Source organism: Patiria miniata, unplaced genomic scaffold (assembly GCF_015706575.1).
Source record: "Patiria miniata isolate m_02_andy unplaced genomic scaffold, ASM1570657v1 HiC_scaffold_10, whole genome shotgun sequence".
Classification (NCBI taxonomy): Eukaryota; Metazoa; Echinodermata; class Asteroidea; order Valvatida; family Asterinidae; genus Patiria; species Patiria miniata.
Window position 1 is genome coordinate 5542304 of NW_024037048.1, and position 23259 is coordinate 5565562.

Here is a 23259-nt window from a genome sequence, read left to right on the forward strand (position 1 = left end):
CAGGAGAACACAAATCCATAAACTACACATGCATCGTAAGCGTTGTCAAGAAATGAACTGACACTAGACAGTGGGATAAACATAGCATACTGTATTCAAAAAGGCACTATAGTACAGCATGGCATAAGTGCACTTGATGAACTCATTTACAATGTAACTCTTTAGTCACGGTGGCTCCTAAGCAATCTGTAGTTTTATTGATCCTTCATTGAATTTAAACACAATGCACATGTAATACATTGTAGTACAATTGCTAATGGGTTAAGAAAAAATGTTTGGAATTGCAATACATGTAGATACAATGTATTGACAACTTCCTAGTCCATTAAAAGATATTCATTCATAACAAACATTGAACACATATATTTGCGTACTATTTCAAGTACATGTGTACATTGTACAGTAAGGTACATCTACATGTACATGTACATACATGTACATTGTACAAGTACAAGCGTACAATGTACATGTTTGTTCATTTGTACACATACATGTACATGTACCGGCCTATACAGTGTACATGTACATGTACAGTACAATGTGCATGTTTTATGACAGTTCCCAAAAATGTCTGAAATCTGTCTGAAGGACAACATATCTATGTAAGAGCCCTTTTAATGTATGAAATTTGGAACTACATGTACATGTTTCTTGTAAATTCCCTTTTCCCCCTTTTTCTTGTTTAAACATTTTGGTTTCATAGCGTGCAATGTAAACATCCCCTTCTTGCAGTAGTGCGAGCTTACATGTACAATGTACTTATGTATCTCAAAAAATGTCACCCCATATGTACACATTGCATGAACATTGTACAAGTGCACAATACTGTTGGCACATTTCACACATGCCAACATTTATTATTCTATTATGACTTAAAGTTACAGTGTGTACAGGTACTTGTCTCACCACTTTGATTGCTGAGATGCTGGAGTTTTGCAATGGACACAAATAAACTCATGTACACAAACAATATTATGCCAAAAAAAAAAAATATTCGGTCTCTGGTCAGACCAAAGTTCTGGAATTGACGCGGCCACGCGGCTTTTTTTTTTTTTTTGGCTTTTTTTTTCTTTCTTCAAGCTTGGATTGTACAGACAAGGTGGCGTACTATTTCGCTTTTTTGGTGTCCTCATGTACATTGGTGTCCTCCATAATTTGCCTTGGTGCTTTCGATCATTTGCCTTGGTGCAATTTCCCATTCCTTGGTGCTCTTTGGTAAAAAAAAAATTGAGGAGGTGCGGAAATGGAGGGCGCTGTTGAAGCTACCGCGGAACATTTTGGGGAAAAAAAAGATCGACGCGCATGATTAAAATCGACGCGCGCGCTGACCAGAGACCGACTTATTTTTTTTTTTGGCCTTACACAATGTACATAACAGTTTGCATTTTAAAGATCCCATAAAAGAGGTTAAAGAGAACTCCCCTCCTAAAATGTGGTGCTGTAAAAAGTTCGCACCAAATCGAAATAATTTTCACATTTGACACGGCAAACAGTATTTATTTATCCAGAGTAACCAGAAACCTACAATGTACATATTATTTTTGGGGGCAGCATAAATCAACTTCTTCAACAGGAAATATTCCAGGAAAATATACAGTTACTGGTACAATTATCTTGTAGCATCCAGATACTGCGTGGGCTGTTGAATAAAATACATCTACATGTATTTATTAAAACCAGGAAGTGGCAATTTCAGGATGACTTGGCAAACGCCTACTGCAACCAGAGAAGCTGGCAATGCTGTCAATTTTTGTGCTATACAATGTTAAGCTTATATACTGTACAATGTGTACAGTCATGACTGTGTAGAAACTAGAATATAAATTGCTGCACTGGCTCATGTAATGTCATTTTTTTTTAAATGCAATCCTTGAAAATGCACCTTTGTGTCCCAGTTAACCTCATTTCTAATTTTCATTTTGCCATTTTTAAGGGCATTTTCATGCCTCTTTGGTTTTCATTCTGATGTAAACTTCCATATTTATGAGAAAAAGTATTGTAATGTCATTTTAGGCAGAAATCTTAATGTTGTAGCTATTTCGAAAATTTGCCAGAATTTTTTTAAATTTTGCCGTCGTAAATGTTTTTGGTGATTTGTTGTTTCTGTGCATCTATGACAGTAAGCCAATGAGCAAAATTTTCTCACAAATGTTTTTTATGAGCAAATTTTGGGTTCAGAAAACCCCTAAAATGAATACATGGGTAGTGTCTTCATGAAATGACATCACAGCAACAGCGCCCTCAGTGGTCCGGAAAGCATGGACAATTTAAAAATTAAAAAGAGAAGTGCGCTTTTAGATTAAAATTAACCAAAGAGGCACTACATGTATGTATTTAAGAGTAGAAAGTTGAACAAAATATGTTCCCAAGAAAAATTCATTTCACAGACCCTTTAAACTTGATCAGCCTGTTTGAAAATATCCAGTCAAGAACCAGTCCATGAACTAGTACGTTACCGTAGAATACGGTAATTGAAATTATTTGAAAACGCACAGCCCAACCAATTTAGGATTTGACCAGCTTTGCTCCAAATGCGCAGTTAAACCAGACCATGATTGCATACAACGGCACATGTACATGTACATGTCCATCTGGTCCTTAATTCTTTCAAGGAATAACAGAACACTCTATTTCTGCTTTCCACCTGCCTCAAGCAATCCACTCAATTTAAAACGGCAGAGCAGCTCACACTCCTGAATGGTGCGCAAATTGTTCTGTGCATCGGCAATAGTTAAATGCATTGATAATGATACACCACAGAAATGTATTATGGATGAAAATACCTTCCAATGTACATGTACTGTGTACTGTGTACAAATGATACATGTATGTATACTGCTGGTCTGTGGTCAACCTCGGACAATCATAAATTGCAATCCCCACGCAATCTTGTGGCATTTCATGCATTTTAGCCCGCACCAAATTACACAAGACTGCACCAAATTACACAAGACTACATGTACACGCATGAAAAACCTGCAGGTCCTTGCCCGAGCAGGTTGAACAACTCTACAAATTTGTTTTTTCCCTGGTAATGTTTGCTGGTGGGACCTGGGTACGTTATGGAGTGCTAAATTAACTGAGGGATTCTTGAACAGAGTATTATTCACTAAATCTGAACAAGTGAAAGTAGAAATTAAACATTTAAATTTTACAATGTACATTGTACACTTGCAAAAAATCAAATATATACATGTGGGTACTTACATGTACATATATATATATATATGTACAAAAAATGAAATATTTAATATTTATGTTAGTAAAAAAAACCAGGTTTTTTTGGTCTCTCTTTTTTTTTATCCCATTCCTGTAATTGGTGGTTCTTCCGATGTTGGATGTGGTTAATAAATAAAAGTGCACACATGTACATGTACATATCAATTCAGAATACTGAAGCCTGAAAAGTACATACATCACCTGTCAACCTACATGTACATGTACACATGTACTGTACATGAATAAAAACAATGTTGAAAAGTTAGTAGTTTATTTCTTAAATGAATCATTCACCTTGTGAGTACAGGTACATACGTTTACATGTTTGTCCATGATGTAACATATACGGTATGTGCAAGCTATATTTATGCATATGGTGTACATGTACATGTACATGTACTTGTATTCACACTTCATTCACATTCCCTTTCACTTAAAAAAAAACACCAGAATTTGTCAAAACAGCGTTGTTTGTTGAAGGAAACTGTACAAGCAAAAAAAATACAGTACATGTATAAATAGGCTAGTGTATCATTCGAGTATACACAACGTACATGTACCGTATCTAATAATAATAATCAAACCTCAATCTCAGATTTTGGAACATCTACAGTATGATACAGCACATACATGTACAACCAAAACAAAGAAAGAAAAAAAATCGTGAATTGTTCACCACTTCACCTGCCTAACCATTCCATTTCTGATTATGATTTTTCAGGACAAGGAATCGCTTGACCATCGCAAGGACTCAGTTGGCCTCAGCAGGGACCAAGTGTGGATGAAAAGTCTCCCAACTATCCAACCACAAAGACTCATCATCCAGGATGGAATGACTACATGTAATCTTGTCAGATGTTTATCAAACTATCCTTTGTCACAGACACTCCTCTTAATACCCTCCTGGCATTTATCACCCCCTTTGTTGTCCTCTCCTTTGAACTTTACCCCCAGTCACACCCCTTTGCTCCTTCCCCTTGCCTAATTATCACCTCCCATCATCTCCCCTTGTCTACCCTTACCTCATCCACTGCTATCCTTCCTCCTGCATCATTCCCCTCTTCACACCCCCCCCCTCCCTTTTGATCTTTACCCACCACAGCCTCCTTTGTTCTTCCCATGCCCAATCCTCTCCCCCCCCCCCCCTCACAACTTCCTCTACCCCTTTGATCTTTACCCACTAACAGGCTCCCTGTATGCCCTGCCTAATCCCTACTTTGTGGTATTCTTTCCACCCATGCATGCTTGTGTTGTCCCCTGCTTGTTTGTTTCTGTACCCCCCCCCCCCGTACCCCCTGTCTTTTCGACTTTGAAACAAATTCTTGAAAGGATGAAAAGTTGGGGAAAAAAACACCTACTTGTAATGAAAAGGAAAGGTCCAGCTCGGTGTCCAGCAAGCTGCCTTGACTGAAGAAGATTTCATTGGATCGGAGTGTCCGCTTGGAGCTCTAGGAAAAAAGAAAAGAAAAAAGGGAAGAAACATTGATTAGTGATTAGATTTTATAGTGATGTAAAAGATGCTGCAAGTGCAGGAGGTTATTATCCGGTTCGTTAGTAAAAACGTCATACACGCGCGCCTACCATTGGTGACTAGCGCACATTGGCTACAAACGCTCGAGTTGCGTTAACTTCCGGTTCCACTCATGCAGAAAGTGCTGGAGGTGACGTCACACTAACGAACCGGATTAGCTCAGACAAGCCTTGAATTTCTACCTGTGAAAATTGGGGGGGGGGGGGGGAGGGGGCCTCCTTCTTTTTGTAATATTTCTGTATAGGGAAATAGGGTAATGTACATGTACATGTACAGTCGTCTTCACTCCTCTTCTGATAAATTTACATGTATTTACTATCCAAAAGGAATTCATAGAAACGTGTAGGTTTTTTAATTAATTGCTCAGATGTTGAAGAACATGTACATGTAACTGTGTTCGAAGGAAACCCAGTTCTGGTTATGGTGGACCCATGATGATTTCACCATTGGTACACAAGACAAATGTGTATTAACATTGGCCTCATGTGACCACCCAAAATTGACTGTGACTGCTGGTCAATTTTGTTCAAGCAGTTTTTGAGTTTACATACGTACATGTACCAGTTCCTTCTGTCCCAAATTTTATTTCAATGTCAACAAATTTGTATTGGCCCCAAAAAAAACTGCCTCCATAACCTTCGATTCACATACTGTGGTACATGTACCGGTACGTCTACCCCAAAAACAGATCAAAAATATGGCATTAACTAAGAGATGGCATAATATTTAAAGAATGCACAAACTTTCGAGCCCCAGTTTTTGATTCAAATTTAGAAGCCCAATACTTAAATGCCGACTGAGGACCACCACGTACCATACACATGCAAAGGTCTACATGTGTACCGGTATATTGCACAATCTTTAAAGTTACAGTATAGTGCATACATGTACCGGTATGTACAATGTAAAGTATGGTACAATGTATACTTATGTATGTATTCCTGGGACCTGTACTGTATTCTTGCCAGGAGATGCTGACATTTAAACACCAGCAGAGGGACACCAACAAAAATCCAATCAGGAGGAGGATAGAGGGTTGTTTAAATCTAACTCTATGAGCCACGGGAATGGTTGATCAGGTCTGGCACTTGGAATGCGAAGGGTGAGGAAGCTGTAAACAGAAGCTGCTATCACACCAGGGCTGAAGATTACAGTCCAGGAAGAAGAAAATGCCACTAGCTTTCTATCAATTTGTCTGTCTCAAAAAAAAAAAAAAATTAAAGCTATAGTCCATCATTTGCAGCTATCCGAAAAGTAACTGGCGTAATTATTGTTGAAAAACATACTTGGTTGAAAGGTACCGGTAGTAAGGGGACTAAACTCCCAGTGAAATTATTCTTTCTGGCAAGCTGTCATTTTGAAGAAATCAACGAAAGAAGGCCTTTCCAACGGTGCGTCTTAAGAAGCACCGTTGGAAATTTCCATTAGTAGTTATTTTATTCGGCAAAGCGCGCGCAAGCGTTGACATGACGCACACGCACGCGCAGTTGCTATAATTTGTCGGATCGGTGCGTAACATCGCGTACATGTACAATGTACCGGTAGCTGCAATCGGCTCAGTGAGAACATGTCTCGGATGCTGAATTCAGGCCCAATTCAAAACATGATTCAGCAACTTTTGATTAGAAATTGAGATCCTAGAATGTTTTTCTCGAAATATACAGCTGAAGCTGAGCTGAAACTTCATCAGGTTAGTTGTTCAATACCCTTCTTTAGATTTTGAGCACTTTTGTTGCACTTCAAACGAACAAAATGCACAAATTACAAATGGTGGACTATAACTTTAAAAAAGCTGAACAGGGAGCTTGGCCTAAAGGGGTGAATTTTTCATCATTACACATTATATATATGCACTCTTTGGAGAATGAATCCTTCAGTTCAAACTTAAATGTCACTACCCAGGTGCCTGTGTGCATCTGTGCAAACTGACAAAATGTTGAGCACATGTGCATACATATCTTGATCTACATGCACATGTTCATGTTCATGTACATTTACCTGTCAGAACAGGTGATCGATGATTATTTTTTTTTATTCAAACAGATGTCAAACAGGTGACTGATGCAAAGCAACTGTAGTGCAATTGATGCTGATTTCCGGCTGTGGCTGGTGTAAAAATGTATCTGGGGATGCTCATGAGCCAAGTACAACTCCTCAAGTTTGAGGTTGTTCAGCAGGCAAAATATACTTTTCGTTAGGTACCTCGCAAACATAGGCCTATCTTATACGCCCATCTCCTCTTAAAGGTGGGATCATTTGCTTTTTACATGTATGAACTTTGATCGTTTCCGAGAACACCACCACTCAAAACCCAAAGAAGAATACTTAAAAACCTAACCTGACGAAGTTTCAACTCAGTGGATATTACACTTTTCGAGAAAACACTGAAAAACCGTGAACAACCTTTGGATCACGAAACTAAATTTTGTGTATACGTGTACATTGTAAACTCGTTCTTCTCAAAACTCCGTCAAGTGACTGATAGAACTTTGGAAATCACCTACATTTCTTGATTTCCTCTAAACGACGGCATAGAGCAAGGAGCAGAAACAGAAAAAATGTCACGGGGTGTTTAGTACCAGTACAATCTTTAATCCAAGTAAGCTTTTTGATAATAATTTGGCAGGTAACAATTCCACATACTTTAATCAAATGATCCCATGACTTTAGCAACTGCCAAGTGGTTTACTGCAAAGTGGTTAAAAAAAAATGTCCAACCAGATGGTAAACTGGAGACTTAATCTTAATCACCAACAAAGTACTGGCTGTAATTCTATGGCTCTAGTATGATAAGAGAGCTGTGGTCAGTCAAAACAGATGGTGGTGAGATGAACGTACATGTACGGTACTTCATGCATGACTACTGGTCGCTATTTTAGTTCATGAAATGCTCTTCACAATGCCCTACATATACGTACAAATGTAAGAAATACAGTGCGATCCTGTAACCGTGTACACATTCACCTCCATAAATTATGTGCACAGACTAGTGAGTACCACATGTACATTTTATGTGGTGCCTGATTTTATACAATAAAGCTGACCTTTCACTGTACTTTTTACAAGGTCAATAATCCAGGGTAGTTGATGCATAATCACACACTGAACAGGCATGCATACAATTTAAAGCCAATTACACTCAAGTTCAGGCACACATACGTACTTGTACTTTTATCTACAAAATTACAATGTAATTACAAAAATACAAGGCAAAGGATAACAGACATGAAGGCAAAGGATAACATACATGAAAGCTTGCCAAAAAAAGGTTGCTGGTCATAGGGGCCAATTTCATAGAGCTGCTTTAATGCACAAAATTTGCTTACATGTAAGCACAAAAAAACTTTGCTTAATATAATCAGGTTACTCACCAAAACTCCATGCGATTGTTATGCTAAGTAAACAACAGCTAAATACATACCAGTCACGAGCAATGTACATCGCATGGAGTTTGGGCTGGTAACCTGGTTATATTAAGCAAGGTTTTTTTTTGTGCTGAGCAAATGTTGTGCTTACATGTAAGCAGCTCTATGAAATTGGCCCCACTGGTCTATCAATCTCCTAGAGTACACATAATGAAAACTGAAATTTGTATCCTTGTGGAGACATTTCTTTGTTCTCGTGTACTAAAGTTTTCGAGTTTGAGAGTACAGTTTCAAAATGCACTGATTTTAACCAGAGTTAATTTCCTTGGTTGAAATTCGGACTTAATATCCCTTTTCTAAAACTCTACCATTTGCGACAGAACAACATACCTCGGAAATTCCTAGTTTTTTTAGTAAAATCCATATATCTACTTTGTGAAAACCTTGAAGAGACATATTCCTTGTAGAAATTGCCCTGTGGAGACGTATACAATCTTTTGTTCCCTATTGTGTGCATGTCTCCAGAGGGCACAGTGTATCAGATCATACCGGGTAGCTGTATCAAGTGTACTACAGCATACAAACATGTAAACAGTCACAGCCAAGCAATCCTGCTGTTTGTGGGCAGGGAGCACTCAACTTTCAAAAACAGCCAATCAACTGAGTTTGACCAGTGGGATGGCTTTGTTGAATTTGTCAGCTAGAGATGGAGCGTTACAAATTAAAGGGAATATACAACATTTGCAAACATCGAAAAATAAAACTACCAAGTTTTTGCGAAATACCTTAATAGGATGTTGGTAAATGACAGTCTAAAGCATCCTGTAAAATTATGGCACCTGGTATACTGTCATTTTCAAGAAAAGTGGTATTTTTGTATCAATTTCCAACGCTGATCGGCCGATCAGCGTTGGAAACAACTGGCTTTTTTTCAAATACTGGCCCCAATTGACCATCGCACTTGTTTGCAATCGATTACAAACCTATGAACGGGTACGAGCCAGCTAGACTGGTTCCCTGACCTTACAATTCCCCAAGTGTATGTAAACTGCTCTGTTTCTTCTTATATGGAGTCAGGGAACCAGACTACAGGAAAATGATCGTTTTTCTTGGTTTTTATAGCATTTTCGAACCCAAAACCTCCAAAAAGTCAGTGTAACTATATTTGCTTTATATTTCCAACCCCCCAATCCCATCCATTTCTGAAAATTACAGCAAAAGCAAATGATGTATATTCCCTTTAATGAAGCCCTACTGGTACATGTAGATATGAATGTGCTTGTACTTAGGTACATTATTGAAACCAACCTGCATGCGCACAGCGATGATGACAGAGCCCAAGTCGGTCTCTAGTGTCTTCAGCACCACCAGATGTGTTAACCTCAGAGTGCATAACCTGTAAAAAGATAACAAATCCATCAATAATTCATTCAGTTAATCTTCCTTCCTGCCAACGACAGTTTCCGTCAGATTAGTTTACCGAGGACAACTGGCATGTATGTTTTTTAAAAATAGCATCTTCTAGAGATAGCATCTTCTAGAGAAGTACATGTAGGTTTATCAATTCCAGCAAGTAATGGCCAACGGCTACACTGGCTGTGGCTCACAAACTTATAAAATTTACATTTTAAACTACATGTACCGGTACATGTACATACAAATTATTTAAGAACATACAGCTCATGTTCGTTTTTATCTTACAAATTTCATTTACGTACAAGTTTGTAGTTTAGCCGAGATGACGTACATTTTGTACACATCAAAGTGACGGTGGGAATCCTATTCTGTTGACAAGTAACATTGTACAGTTTGCATTTGAAAATGTACTTAAATACAACCTCAATACAACCCACAAGTACACATTTGCATACTCGGCAATATTATAAAGTGCTACAAAATGTTCATTTGCATACCAGTACATGATATAGGCCTACATGTACAAATGTACATTGTATGTGATGCACATTGTGTACAAAATGTACACGTGTACACATACAGACTGTACTGACATGTACATGTAGTCGCCATTTTAAGAAAAGTGAAAATATAGAGAAAATATTAGAAACCTACAACCAACTGGTGATAAGAAGACCTCCTGTGAGTTCAAATGTAAGCTTGTCACATCATTGTCAACAATTTGTCCAAAAATTTCAAAGTGACATTTTTTTTCAGCAACAGTCCATCATCAGGGACTGCATAACCTTTACAACCCTCAGCAAGCAGCGCCTGAAAGACTGCTCGTCCACCGAGAGGGACTTTCGAGGCAATCGCCATATTCTGGGAAATGTTGTGCGCCCAGACTAAAACCAGACGGCGGTGTTACATGCATGGGTTGACTGGACGGCCGACCCAGAAATATGTTTGCAGCGAGGGAAGGAGAGCCACAGACTGACAAGGCAGACTCAAGGAACAGCAAGTGAAGGATGAAAAGAGAGAAGTCTTGTAATTGAAATTGCCTCAAGGCTCAGCGTCAGTCCGACGGAACGCGTGTCTTCTGCTCGCTCTACAGTTTGCAACTTATCATGTTCATGATCAAATCACTTCGGCGCATATGCCAAGTATGCTCACAACAAATTACATTCTGCACTAATATGAGCAGTAGAGTGGAGAAAGAAAGGGACCCCTTTTAATCTTCTAACAACACTATTTCTTGAAGCTAACTTAATCCAATATTATTTTTTGCAAGGAGCTGCTAGAAAAACAGGCATTGCAATGTGAACTGCTTAAAGCTATAGTCCATCATTTGCAGCCATCCGAAAAAGTAACTGGCGTATTATTGTTGAAAAACATACTTGGTTGAAAGATAGTAAGTGGACTAAACTCCCTGTGAAATTAATCTTTCTGGCAAGCTATCATTTTGAAGTAATCAACGAAAGAAGGCCTTTCCACCGGTGCGTCTTAAGAGGCACCGTAGGAAAATTTAAATGGGTAGTTCGTTTTTATATTCGGTACAGCGCGCGCAAGCATTGGCACGACGCACAGGCGCGCGCGGTTGCTATAATTCGTCAGATCAGTGCGCGACATCCTGTAGAACTGCAATTCAAAACAATTCAAAACATGATTCAGCAACTTTTGATTTGAAATTGAGATCCTAGAATGCTGTTTTTCTCGGAATATACAGCTGAAGCTGAACTGAAACTTCATCAGGTTAGTTGTTCAGTATCCTTCATTAGATATTGAACACTTTTGTTGCTTCAAACGAACAAAATGCACAAATTACAAATGATGGACTATATCTTTAACTTGTTGACTGATTAATTACATGGATGGTCCTATAGACCTTCCTTTTATTTGTGTGTAAACGCTGAGCGCCATGTTGCATGGGCTGCCACATACAAAGGGCATACATTTTACCACGCGGTTGGCAAAGATTTGGTCAAAACTTGCATACCCTCATTGTGTTAAAAAGGACATTTTTATTTTGCTTTTTTCTCTCTTTTTTTTGGCAGCATTTATTGTTTTTTTTGTATTTCCAACAATCCAATGATATGTTTGGAAACATTAATATTTTTTTTTTTTTTTTTTTTGAAAGTTGACCTTCCTTAGTTTGCCAACCACATAGTCCTCCAACCACATAGTCTGCCAACCACATACATGTAGTCTGCCAACCAGTGGTTAAAACTGCCAACCATGGAATGACAAAGAAAGGTCTATACTGTACATGTACGTACATGTAGCTCTACACGCTTGACAAAAGTCAACAGCTACAATGTACATGATGTGCATACGATTCAAGCAACTCAGGCTTTAGTCATAGAAAAAAGTACATGTATGTATCATGTTTCCCCACTGCACCCACCTCCTTTGTGTTTATAAATACAATGTATTCATGTACCGGTACATGGCAATACATTTAACGTGTAAGATGATACCGCGTCAGAATCAGATAACATGTACTGTGTATCAAAAAAAAAAAAAAAAGTCCTACATTTTGTACTTATGTAACTCTGTTGTTTACCAAAGGAATTAAACAGAAATTTCAGATTATGTAACAAGCATGACGTACACATTTTATGGAGCGAGTTTCATCAGCTCCGTGCAAGAGGGTGAAGAGGGGAAGAACGAATGGCCTTCAAGAATTCCACAAAAAAAATCAAACAAGGCCAGGGTCAAAAAGTGATAAATTTGGGAGGGCACAATCGGTTAAAATATATACAACACGTCAATTTCCTTTTACATGTATATGTACACAAGCTGATTTACCCGATCATAGATCAGGTAGGGCGTATACATGTATACTGTATTTTGTAATAAACGTATGTGTAATGTACAGTCCAATATTCAACATGATTCATGCTTTGGGACACGATAAGAACCCATGATGAGTCATGACATTCCAGTAGTACATTATGTGCACATGTACTACTGTTTTGATGTGCACAGTCATAAGCACTAGTTGGACTGGATGTCACCTGCAAGTCATAAAGCATACATTTGCCTATTGATGTTGTTTTATGTCATGACACAGGATTATGGCCACTTGTTAGATATACATGACCCATGTGTGTGTACAGTGTGTATACAAATAATGTACATGCATACAAGGTATGTAATGTACTGTCTGTACATTGTACGTAGGTACATTTACAGAGCACTTCAAAGTTCAAGAACTATGTACATGTACAACCATAGAGCATGTTGGTACATGTACGGTACACACCCAGTGCACATTATCCTCTGCACTGCACACGTACATAGTGAGATTGCTATACAGTATAAAAAGATATTTTTCTATTTACAATGAAACCCCTTTGGCACTTACCGTCCCAAACCGTAACTGCCTGTACACCCAAACCGATCAAACCACCCCAGCAATCTACATGTACCGATATGTAGTTTCATGGATTCATGGATAATACAATTCAACACAAGTGCTAGTAGAAAGTAGAAAGTAGAAAGTAGAAGGTAACTTAAATATATTTTATAACTCAACTTTCAACTTTCTTTAAAATAAAACGTCAACTTTTTCTAACTAAATGTACAAGCATTTATGTGTATTTTTAAGTACGTCCATACATTTGAAGCATCATTGTGAATTAAAACCATGAATCTACACATGTACACGTAATGTACGTGCAAGCGTCTAGTCCGTAAATTATTATATCCTTCGAAGTTCCAGACAATTTGACCCCACATATCTGCTTCTGTTGGACAAAAATAGGTGTAGTAGGCTAGTATAGGGTCCAGATAATATCTGATGTCCCCGTAATTTCCTACCTTTATGTATGCCATGCCCTAGATGTGACAGTCGAGTTAGACACAGCACTTCCCCCTTATCACTTTCTCTGACTGATAAAGTCAGGTCTGTACTGTCAAAAAGGAAGTCATTGTTTCTTCACTAGGACTGGGTGTAGATCTTACATGTTCCAATATGACCTTTCAACAACCCCCAAAAATCAGTGTTTAAATCTGTGTGCCTGTCCATACATTGTATACAAATGTATACACGCACACAAGCGCATTCACACCGTCGATCGTGGACGTCCTACATGCATGACATGTATTGTCCCTCTTTTGTTTGTACTCTTTTTAGGAAGACTTCCATTGGCTTTGTACACGACCCCAATCACGACCCCAATCGTGGTATGCTGGGAATCGTCGACGATATTGTTCTCTTTTGTTCCCTGAAAGTTTTCGTCCACAGTTTGAATAGATGAACACGCCCAGACATACATGTTTTCAAAGGACATGATGATGATTTTGACCAATGAACAATATCAGTTCTGTACACATGCAGTAGTATCGGCACATGTGTACGGCACATGAACAATGTACAATGTGGTATGTACTACAAGTACACATGTACCAGTACATGTAAGTACAAGTATCCAAAAGAGCAGTACAGTAACAATCGTGTGCATACAAGTGAGCTGCTATGAAGTATGAGTATCTTTTATAACTACATTCTTATAAAAGGGAATATATATATACATCATTTGCTTTTGCTGTAATTTTCAGAAATGGATGGAATTGGGGGTTGGAAATATAGCAAATATAGTTACACTGACTTTTTTGAGGTTTTGGGTTCGAAAATGCTATAAAAACCAAGAAAAACAATCATTTTCCTATAGTCTGGTTCCCTGACTCCATATAACAAGAAACAGAGCAGTTTCATACATTGGGGAATTGTAAGGTCAGGGAACCAGTCTAGCTGGCTTGTACCCGTTCATAGGTGTGTACAATCGATTGCAAACAAGTGCGATGGTCAATTGGGACCAGTATTTGAAAAAAAGCCAGTTTTTTCCAACGCTGGTCGGCCGACCAGCGTTGGAAATTGATACAAAAATTCCACTTTTCTTGAAAATGACAGTATACCAGGTGCCATGATGTTACAGGATGCTTTAGACAGTCATTCACTAACAGTCCAGCAAGGTATTTCAAAATGATTTGCTAGTTTTATTTTTTGATGTTTGCAAATGTTGTATTTTCCCTTTAATTACGTTCTTATTAAAAACACAATTCTGCCATGTTAAGAGTTGGAAAGCAGGGTATATCGGTATTGAGTGCATGGAGATATCTAGTACATTTTTTTTGTGTATTGGCTCCACATACTGTACTGTACATCAATGTAGTAAGTCATATAATTACATGTATGTACCATTAGATATAATTTATGGTTTTCCAAATGTACTAAATATTACTATGACATGTACCGGTACGTACGCCATGCACAATTGTATAAACCAATTGAATTGTATTCTGTCATTACTCAGAGGAGCGCTGTACAGTAGGATATCAATTTCCATCAATGTGTGCATATTGGCCACACAGTAACAACAAATCATGAGTACAAAAACTAATTACATGTACATTAGATGGACACTTGTCATGGAAATTGAAAAGAAATACATGTTCATGTATTAGGCCTATAATACAAGTTTTTAAATGTCTCAGTGCAGTAAAAAATAAAAAATAATGAAAGCTAAAAAGAAACAACAGGTAGGGACAAATGATAAACAACAAAAAAAGAAAAAGAGGAGATCCCTGCCATCCCAATCAATAACAATCAACATGACTAACTGCCCAAGCATGTGCATTGTGCAGTACATGTAAACATGCATTGTACACACTGTAGGGTGTTCCCCAGCTGTACAGTGCTGTTATAAGCCTTGACAAAGAGTCAATTGTCAGACTGTTTTTGTAGTTCAAACCTTGACAATTGATCAATGGACATGAGTCATGCATGGTTAGCCTACATGTATACAAAAGGGCAGTCTGCCAGACTACTATGTACATTTGTTATCCCATTATTTATGGGGTCAGGGCTTGGATCTTCTTTCAAATTAATTACATTGTATACAACTGTGCAGAGTATAGAATACATGTCAAGCCAAACAATTTTATAAACAAAATTGCTGCACCAGGTGATTTAAAAAGTGCCTTTCAGACAAAGCTGAGTTGAGGTTCTTTTTTTGGAATTTAGGAGGAGGGTGTACAAAGCCAACATTTAGCCATCATTTCCTTTTCAGAAGTCAACAAATGCGAGTAAAAGAGTAATTAAACTAGCTTACATATATGTACAGGACAACAAAGAGAACTTAGATTTGCAATTTTATCAGGATGGTACTGCCCACTGCTCAAGAACACACACTCCAAAGACAAATACCAAGTCCCTAAGTCAGTGCAAACTAGCACACTACATAAATACATGTACACAGATTGTGCAGTATTTTGGTAAGAGCACAATTTCCAAAATGCGACAATGCATCATGTAAATTCATCAATCAACCCACTGTGTATTGGGAAAGAGAGAATGTCAGAATTTCCCATTGTTAGTTTGTTGGTAGTCAGCGTGAACTGGATCAATCTTGTCGACCATGTATTTTTAGACATGTGTTGTGCATGTGTACCACATTTTACAGCCCACCTGCAGTGCACAATATACATGTACATTTTTGTACATGTTGTGTACATGTGTACATGTACCGGTATGTACCGGTTCTGTGTCCCATCATGACACTGCATAATCCATTCACTGCCAACTAACTACATGGATGCATTTGGAAAGTTCGAATTTACTATCCCTTTTCACACTAGAGCCTCTAAACCCGGGTTGAACCCAACCCTGGGTGAACACAGTGCCGCCCCGGGTTGAGTTTTTTAATTTTTCAACCTTGCATTCAACCTCGCATCGTTTCACACTTGTTTCATGCAAATCGAGCTTATCATGCTCAGTTACTACTGTTTTGAACCCTGGCAAGAATTTCAACCCAGGTTGAAAATCTCAACCCTGGTCTGGAGCAGGGTTGAGTTCAACCCGGGATGAAATCAGTCTCGAGGTTGACGCAGGGTTGAAATTCTTCAAGTGTGAAACGATGCGTGTTGTCAACCCTGCGTCAACCCTGCGTCAACCCTGAGATTTGTCTAGTGTGAAAAGGGCTTATAATTCTATAGTCAGTGAGAACTTGATCAAACCAGTCTGCCGACGTGGGATTTAGAATGTACGATATGTACACTGCAAAAAGTTTTCTCTTGTATAGGATGTCAAGATTTGACAGCTTTCACTTCAAGATAGAAAAAAAAAATGTTGTGTTTCTAGTAACATTGCAAAAACATGTACGATAAATTTATGTGACTGACTTATTTAAATTAATTCAGGGGACAACTGGACAATACTTGTTAATGTACAATGTATGTATTAAGTGCACTTGTATTCCAAACCCCTATTGGGGCATTTTTTTTTTTCTCTTCCAAAAACTTTATAAAATAAAGAAATACAAAAAAATTAAAATGTCAACTAATAATAACAATAAAAGTTTGAATAAAAGGGAATAATTTGACTACCAACCCTACATGTATACATGTATGTGCACTTAAATTGTAGGATCCGTCAGATTATAAGAAAAACAGCAATTTGGGGTCACACTTTAAACAAAATGTGTAGACAATCTGTCATGCATGCAAAATCATTGAGGAATGAAATTAAAGAACACTTCTTTTTTCAGAAGTGAAAAACAAAACTTCAAAGTCCAAACTGCACTGTGCTGTTCGGTACATTTCACTTTAACGTTGTGCTTACATAGTACAAACATCCATCTTCTTTTTGAGTCCATGAACCAGTTACCACGGCCTCGCTTACACCCTAGAACTAGCCTAAATCTCTTTAGTCTGGGTCTCACTGAACATGGGTAGGCGAGGCATACAAGTAGGGCTACCATTCACACAGTGAAACGTCGCTATAACGAACATCACTGGATCCACAGAAAATGTTCGTAATAGCGACCTTTCAAAACTAATTTAGCGAATAGTCGTCGTCACAAAATTTCAGCAAAGGGCGGCCTTTTCCTTCTATTCCTTGCGGAAATAATAGCCACTTTTTTTTTACCACAATGTACATCAATGTAATTAAAAATGGCCCAAATAGTGTTTAATTTAAACGAAATGGTACACTTTTTGTTAATCTGTGGAATTTTTTTAACAACACTGTTCAGTACGTTTTGTATGTTAAAACAGGGAGCCAATGACAATGTTTGGTGTGACTCCGTAGCCGGCTACGAGGTGGATAGATTGAGTGGCGGGGTATTCTGCAATTGTGCCAAAATGTGTTACGGCTGCCATGACAAATGAACAAGTTGAAGTAGGCCTAGGCCTACATGAAGTATAAAGTCATTAGTAGGGCCTACAAACATGACAAAACAAATTCAAATCATCGTGATCATTGTCATCTGTCAAACACAGACACTAGTGATACTTATGATATTTACCTGGCGATGCAATTGGGAGCCGTCCTCTCAACCTCCCACGTTGAGAACAACTTCATAGGGACGGGTTTATTTCCCTGCGAAGCCGTCGAAGTGTTCATTTTCCCCCACGACTTTTCCGCCATGTTCTCGCTTCAGTCACAAAACAAGTCAGAGAAGATTTCCTGCCAAGATACTCACTAACTCCGGAAATCGAAGAGGATTTTACGGGGTCAGCATTGCGGTGCTACTCGACCACACTCGACTAGAGGAATCCAAGACTTCTCACGTGTCAGCACGCTCACCTGAATTAACAAAATCCATTATTTTGATGTAGAAAAATTAGAAAGAAGCATTAGGACATAATCTCCACAACTGCGTGGTCTCGGAGCTCTCCAATTTGACAGCCGATACAAAAGCTGCACAAGACCTGATGCATACATGTACATAATGCACATGCAGACGAGACTATTAACATTTGATGAGGCGGCGGCCAGACCCTTTTATTTAACGAATGAGGGCGCTAGACATACTTTTTGGCGGTGCTGAAAGTTGTATTTGGAATTTTCCAATTTTAAAGTGAAGTCCTGTATGTCCGATAACCCCCACATATCACTTTTTTTTAAAGGGCCCATTTAGAAGAAATTACCCCGCGTTTTCGTTTTATTGGACGAAACATAATTCCATAACGTTTTGATGACAATGAAACTAGGAACGTATTTCTTTAAATCCTGCCCAGAAATCCTTTTCATTTTTTTCTGTCAATGCACCTTACGGCAGGCGGGGAGATAGGGGGAGGGGGACGCTCCCTTGAAAGTTCCCCTCCCCAGTCGCCCCACCCCCCCCCCCCCCCCCCCCCCCCATCACTGAAAATTCGCCATCCGGAGAAAAGCACAGCCATTTGAGTCACCATATAAATTCCCTTTTTTCCGCAGTTTTGTTCGTATTTTTCACCAAAACTGTATTTTTTTCGCGAGAGGCTGTTTAGTGTAATGTCCCTTGGAAAGCGAATAGCAATAGTGACTGTGCAATGTGGCCATGCATGATATACGTTATGAACAGTGCCCTCATGAGGAGTTGGTCGCGAAATAAAATTATATATTTGAACAAATATTAACATGAGTAAAACAACACTGTGGGCAAAATGAAAAAAATAAAAATGTGTTCGATGATCCGAAATTGCTTCCTAAACTATTGTCAATCTGTGTTTTTTATATACGGATCTGTGCTTTGTGGGCTTTTGAGGGAGTTTCAAAATGGCCGCCGCGTGTGTGCCGAGGGCGTCACGGTCTTGTGTACACGCATAGGTCGAAGCGCTATCCAGTCAGTATAATAATAGAGATCAGTGGTGCAGACCTGCAAATCGTCTCCCATATACCTCAGTGATAATTACGCGTGCTTCCGAAAATTATTACAAATACTCACAATTCTCCAAGGTATTTGAGACACCCATCCATTTAAAGCTTATTTCATAATCTAACATTTCTGTTCAATTTTTGTTTTTAATTATAGAAAGTGACTTTTGGGAAAAATTCCATCCAAAGATGATCACCCCGAAAAAGTAGTTCTGTGCCATCGCCATTTTGAAAAATGACGCCTGCGCTCCATTGCCAAAACATGTAGAGCAATTTTAGGGCCAATTTCATGCGAATTTCACAGAAATAGGAGCTGACACTCCTGTGTACGGTTTTTTTTTTTTTTTTTTTTTTTACAAACCTTCAAGTTCATGACCCACAAAATGCTCTAATATCACCAACTTGTGATTTGGCCCATGTAGGCAATTCTGGGCCTATTTACAGGTCTACACCCCTACGGTTCAAAGATTTACTCGGGAAATGTTTTTTTTTAAAATTAAGTATTTCTTGCTACATGGCTATATTAGGTCCTTGTAGACTGAACAGAAACTGTTTGGATTACATTTCAGGAAAGACTGATAACCGTTGCATTTCAACCTTTGGCAGTCTATGTTCGGTAATTATTAATATTGGTCATAAATCGAGGTTAATTGTTAACTCTTAAACAAACAAGCGACAAGCAGGCAGTACCAGGCAATAATAGCCGCATGCTATGGGATACAGTGGAAACAAAAGACTGCATTGAAGAATAAATTGAGCAGTCAAAGTCCGGAATAGCTGGAATCAGTATTCCGTGAACACACAGCACGGTAAGGCCATAACCATTCAAGTAACATAATCAACTAGCGTCGCTTGACTTCGCCTAAATATTGCGTATCGACATTGACATTTTGGGGCCGAGAAAACATGGGTTTGGGTGAGAAGAAAAATAAAAAGACCACTTCGGTGGAGCACATCGCCGATAAAGAGGAGATAGACGACCAGGAAGAGGAAGACTTCAAACCGAAGAAGTACTACGGCAAACCGCGTCCGTACGACCCAACCTTCCGTGGACCGATCCGTAACCGCAGCTGCACCGATGTGATCTGCTGTATCATTTTCGTCATTTTCCTGCTAGGTGTAGGGGCGGTTGCTGTCTTTGCCCTCTTGTACGGTAACCCTGACACACTGATCTACCCCTCTGACTACCAGGGCCAGATATGTGGGATCAGTAAGGATGTCGTAGACAAGCCATATGTCTTCTACTTCGACTGGTTGGCCTGTTTGTCATCCACTACTCTGGTGACACTCTCCTGCCCGACTCCCCAGGTGTGCGTCGAGAAATGCCCAGACAAGACTTTCTCCATCATTGAAAAGTACCTGACTGGTGTCATCGATCTGTCTAAAGTCGCCTGGGATGATTTCATCTGTCTGTATGGCTTCGATCCCGAGGCCTACGTTGGTACCGACCAGGACAAAATGTGGGACCTTATCCGCGAGGAGAAGTGCGCCACTTACTACCTCCCGCTAAAACCGTTTGCTGGCAGATGCCTACCCATCCAGATTGCAGACGCCAACGGCAAGACCGATAATAATCGGAACGTGACCCAGGACGAAGTTGACACCCTCAAGGAACTGGTCGATTTTGTGTACGGGATAGAACTCATTGAGAACCTGGTGGCTGATTTCTTGAGCACCTGGCCTTTCATCCTGGCCGGGCTCGGAATCGCTCTGTTTTTCAGCGTCTTCCTCCTAATCGCCATGCAGTGGATTGCTACTTTAGTCGTCTGGGGCGTGATCATCCTCTTTGTTGGTCTGGTCGCTTTTGGAAACTACTACTGCTACGCGCAGTATTTCCAGTACGTTGATGTGAACAAGTGCGGTAATATCGGAGACGGCGGCTTCAATTACCTGGATATCAACTGCTATCTCGAGTCTCCCGATATCTGGCTGGCGTTCTCCATCATCCTAACCGTGATTGGGATTGTCCTATTGCTGCTTATATTGGTGCTCTTCAAGCGCATCCGTATCGCCACTGCACTGTTGGAAGAAGCAAGCTGTGCCCTGGGTATGATGAGCACTACACTCCTCGCTCCCGTTGTCCCCTTTCTCCTGCAGGTTATCCACGCTGTCTTCTGGGCTTTGTCATGGTATTCCTCGCATCTGCAGGTAACGCAACCTACGAGATCACCGACGCACCTGAAGGGGCAAATGTCTTAAACGGCTCCCTCTGTGACAAGGAGAAGTTCGACGCAGTCGCTCAGTCACCGGCAAAGTGCGAGTTTGTCAGCTTTGACACACCCGCTTACAGGCTGTATTTCCAAATCTACATGGTGTTCGGGCTCTTCTGGATAGTCAACTTCATCATAGCCTTTGGAGAGATGTCCATAGCCGGGGCCTTCGCGTCCTACTACTGGGCCTTCAGCAAGCCAGCAGACATTCCAACGATTCCCATTCTGAGCTCCATGTGGAGGTCCCTCCGCTACCATCTCGGCTCCCTAGCCTTCGGCTCTTTGATCGTGACCATAATCCAGATGATTCGCGTGATGCTGGAGTACGCGGAAAGCAAAATCAAGGGCTGCGGTTTGGGCAACGTCATCGCCAAGTTCATGCTCTGCTGCTGCAAGTGTTTCTTCTGGTGTTTGGAGAAGTTCATTCGCTTCATCAACCGGAACGCCTACATCGAGATCGCTGTCTACGGCCGCTCCTTCTGCTTCGCCGCCAAGGATGCCTTCTGCCTCCTCATGAGGAACATTGTTCGCGCGGCCGTCCTCAACAGCATCACAAGCTTCATGCTCTTCATCTTCAAGCTGACTGTTACCCTTGGGATCACCGTCGGGTCCTTCTACTTCTTCAATTGGGAGGACAATCCCCTCCTGCAGGAGAACAAGCCCCTCAATTACATCTGGGCTCCCATCGTTGCCATTGCCATCTTCACGTACGTCATCGCCGCCGTCTCCTTCGGCGTCTATGACATGGGGGTGGACACTCTGTTCCTCTGTTTCCTTGAGGATCTGGAGCGACACGATGGATCCCCTGAGAAGCCTTACTACATGCCCACCAGCCTGATGGATATCCTGGGCAAGAAGAACAAGAAACAAAAGAAAGACCAGAAAGACAAGAAACCCAAGAAGGGTGAGGGGAAGAATGGAAAGCGAAACCAAAACGTCGAGATGCAGGGGAAGGTATAGACAAAACTTACACCTCACTAGGCCTAATAATGAAAATCGTATGAATGGCTGCAGCGGCTGGGGTGGTACATGGTATACATTCAACCTTTACTATTAAAAAAAAATAACGTGACCTGTAAAAGTGACAAAGTTTGATCGTATACCTCTGCATGCCTGTCATCTTGGGAGGTGTATAATGCATTACCTTTTGTTAGTTTCTAAACATTGTATTGAGTGCCATCTATAATGGGCATGCCACAATTAGGGCATACGTTTAAGCTGCGTTTGGCAACAATTTACCTAAATCAATAATGCATATTACACAGACATAGTGTAAGAAGGTTCTTTTTGTATTAAGTGTTGGGTGGCGTTTGTTCGTTAGTTTGTAATTATTTTTTGGAAATATAAAAAACCTGTTCTTTATATTTGCGACTTTCAGCTTCACATACAATGTACACTCAACCCAAAAAAAGAAAGTCCCTCCTTCCAATACTTTGTTGTCTTACTCAAAAACAAATGAGCACCTCTCGCTCAAATAACGACTAATCAGTGCAGAAATTCCTTTTTAATAGCAATCCAGCCATACTCTTTATTTGGCCCAAAACAGTGGAGTGTATACGAATTTATGCAATTAATGATACCGAAAAAGTTGCACTTTTGTATACGTGCAAGTTGTGGTTCATACTCACCTTGTACGTATGCAAAAGTGCAACGGGTGTTTTTTTCGGTACCATTTGTCATCAATTGCATAATAATATTTTGTACACATTATCACTGTTTTGGGCCCAACAAAGAGTATGGCTGGATTGCTAAGAAATTTCTGTACTGATCAGTCGTAATTTGAGCAAGATGTGCCCAGTAGCTTTTGAGTTAGACAAAAAAAGTATTAAGGGGGACTTTCTTGTTTGGGTTGAGTGTAGTAGGCCAACCGGTGGCTGGCAAAAAGTGCAACCAAATGTT

At 39.8% G+C, this 23259-nt stretch overlaps 1 protein-coding gene and 1 pseudogene across 2 annotated transcripts in view; one reads left to right on the forward strand and one right to left on the reverse strand.

Annotated features, from left to right (window-relative positions):
* The window catches only part of LOC119736190 (phosphofurin acidic cluster sorting protein 2-like), a 58104-nt gene extending 39946 nt beyond the window's left edge, over positions 1-18158 (reverse strand). For both annotated transcript variants that reach the window (XM_038210225.1, XM_038210218.1), the window contains exons 1-3: positions 17820-18158; positions 9424-9511; positions 4578-4667 (exon numbers count right to left, since the gene is read on the reverse strand). In XM_038210225.1, coding sequence (XP_038066153.1) covers positions 4578-4667; positions 9424-9511; positions 17820-17941 — 300 coding nt within the window. In that variant the 5' untranslated portion in view covers positions 17942-18158. The remainder of the gene's footprint in view (positions 1-4577; positions 4668-9423; positions 9512-17819) is intronic.
* A 1754-nt stretch (positions 18159-19912) lies between these two features.
* On the forward strand, positions 19913-22843 carry LOC119736201 (annotated as a pseudogene).
* The last annotated feature ends 416 nt before the right edge of the window (positions 22844-23259 follow it).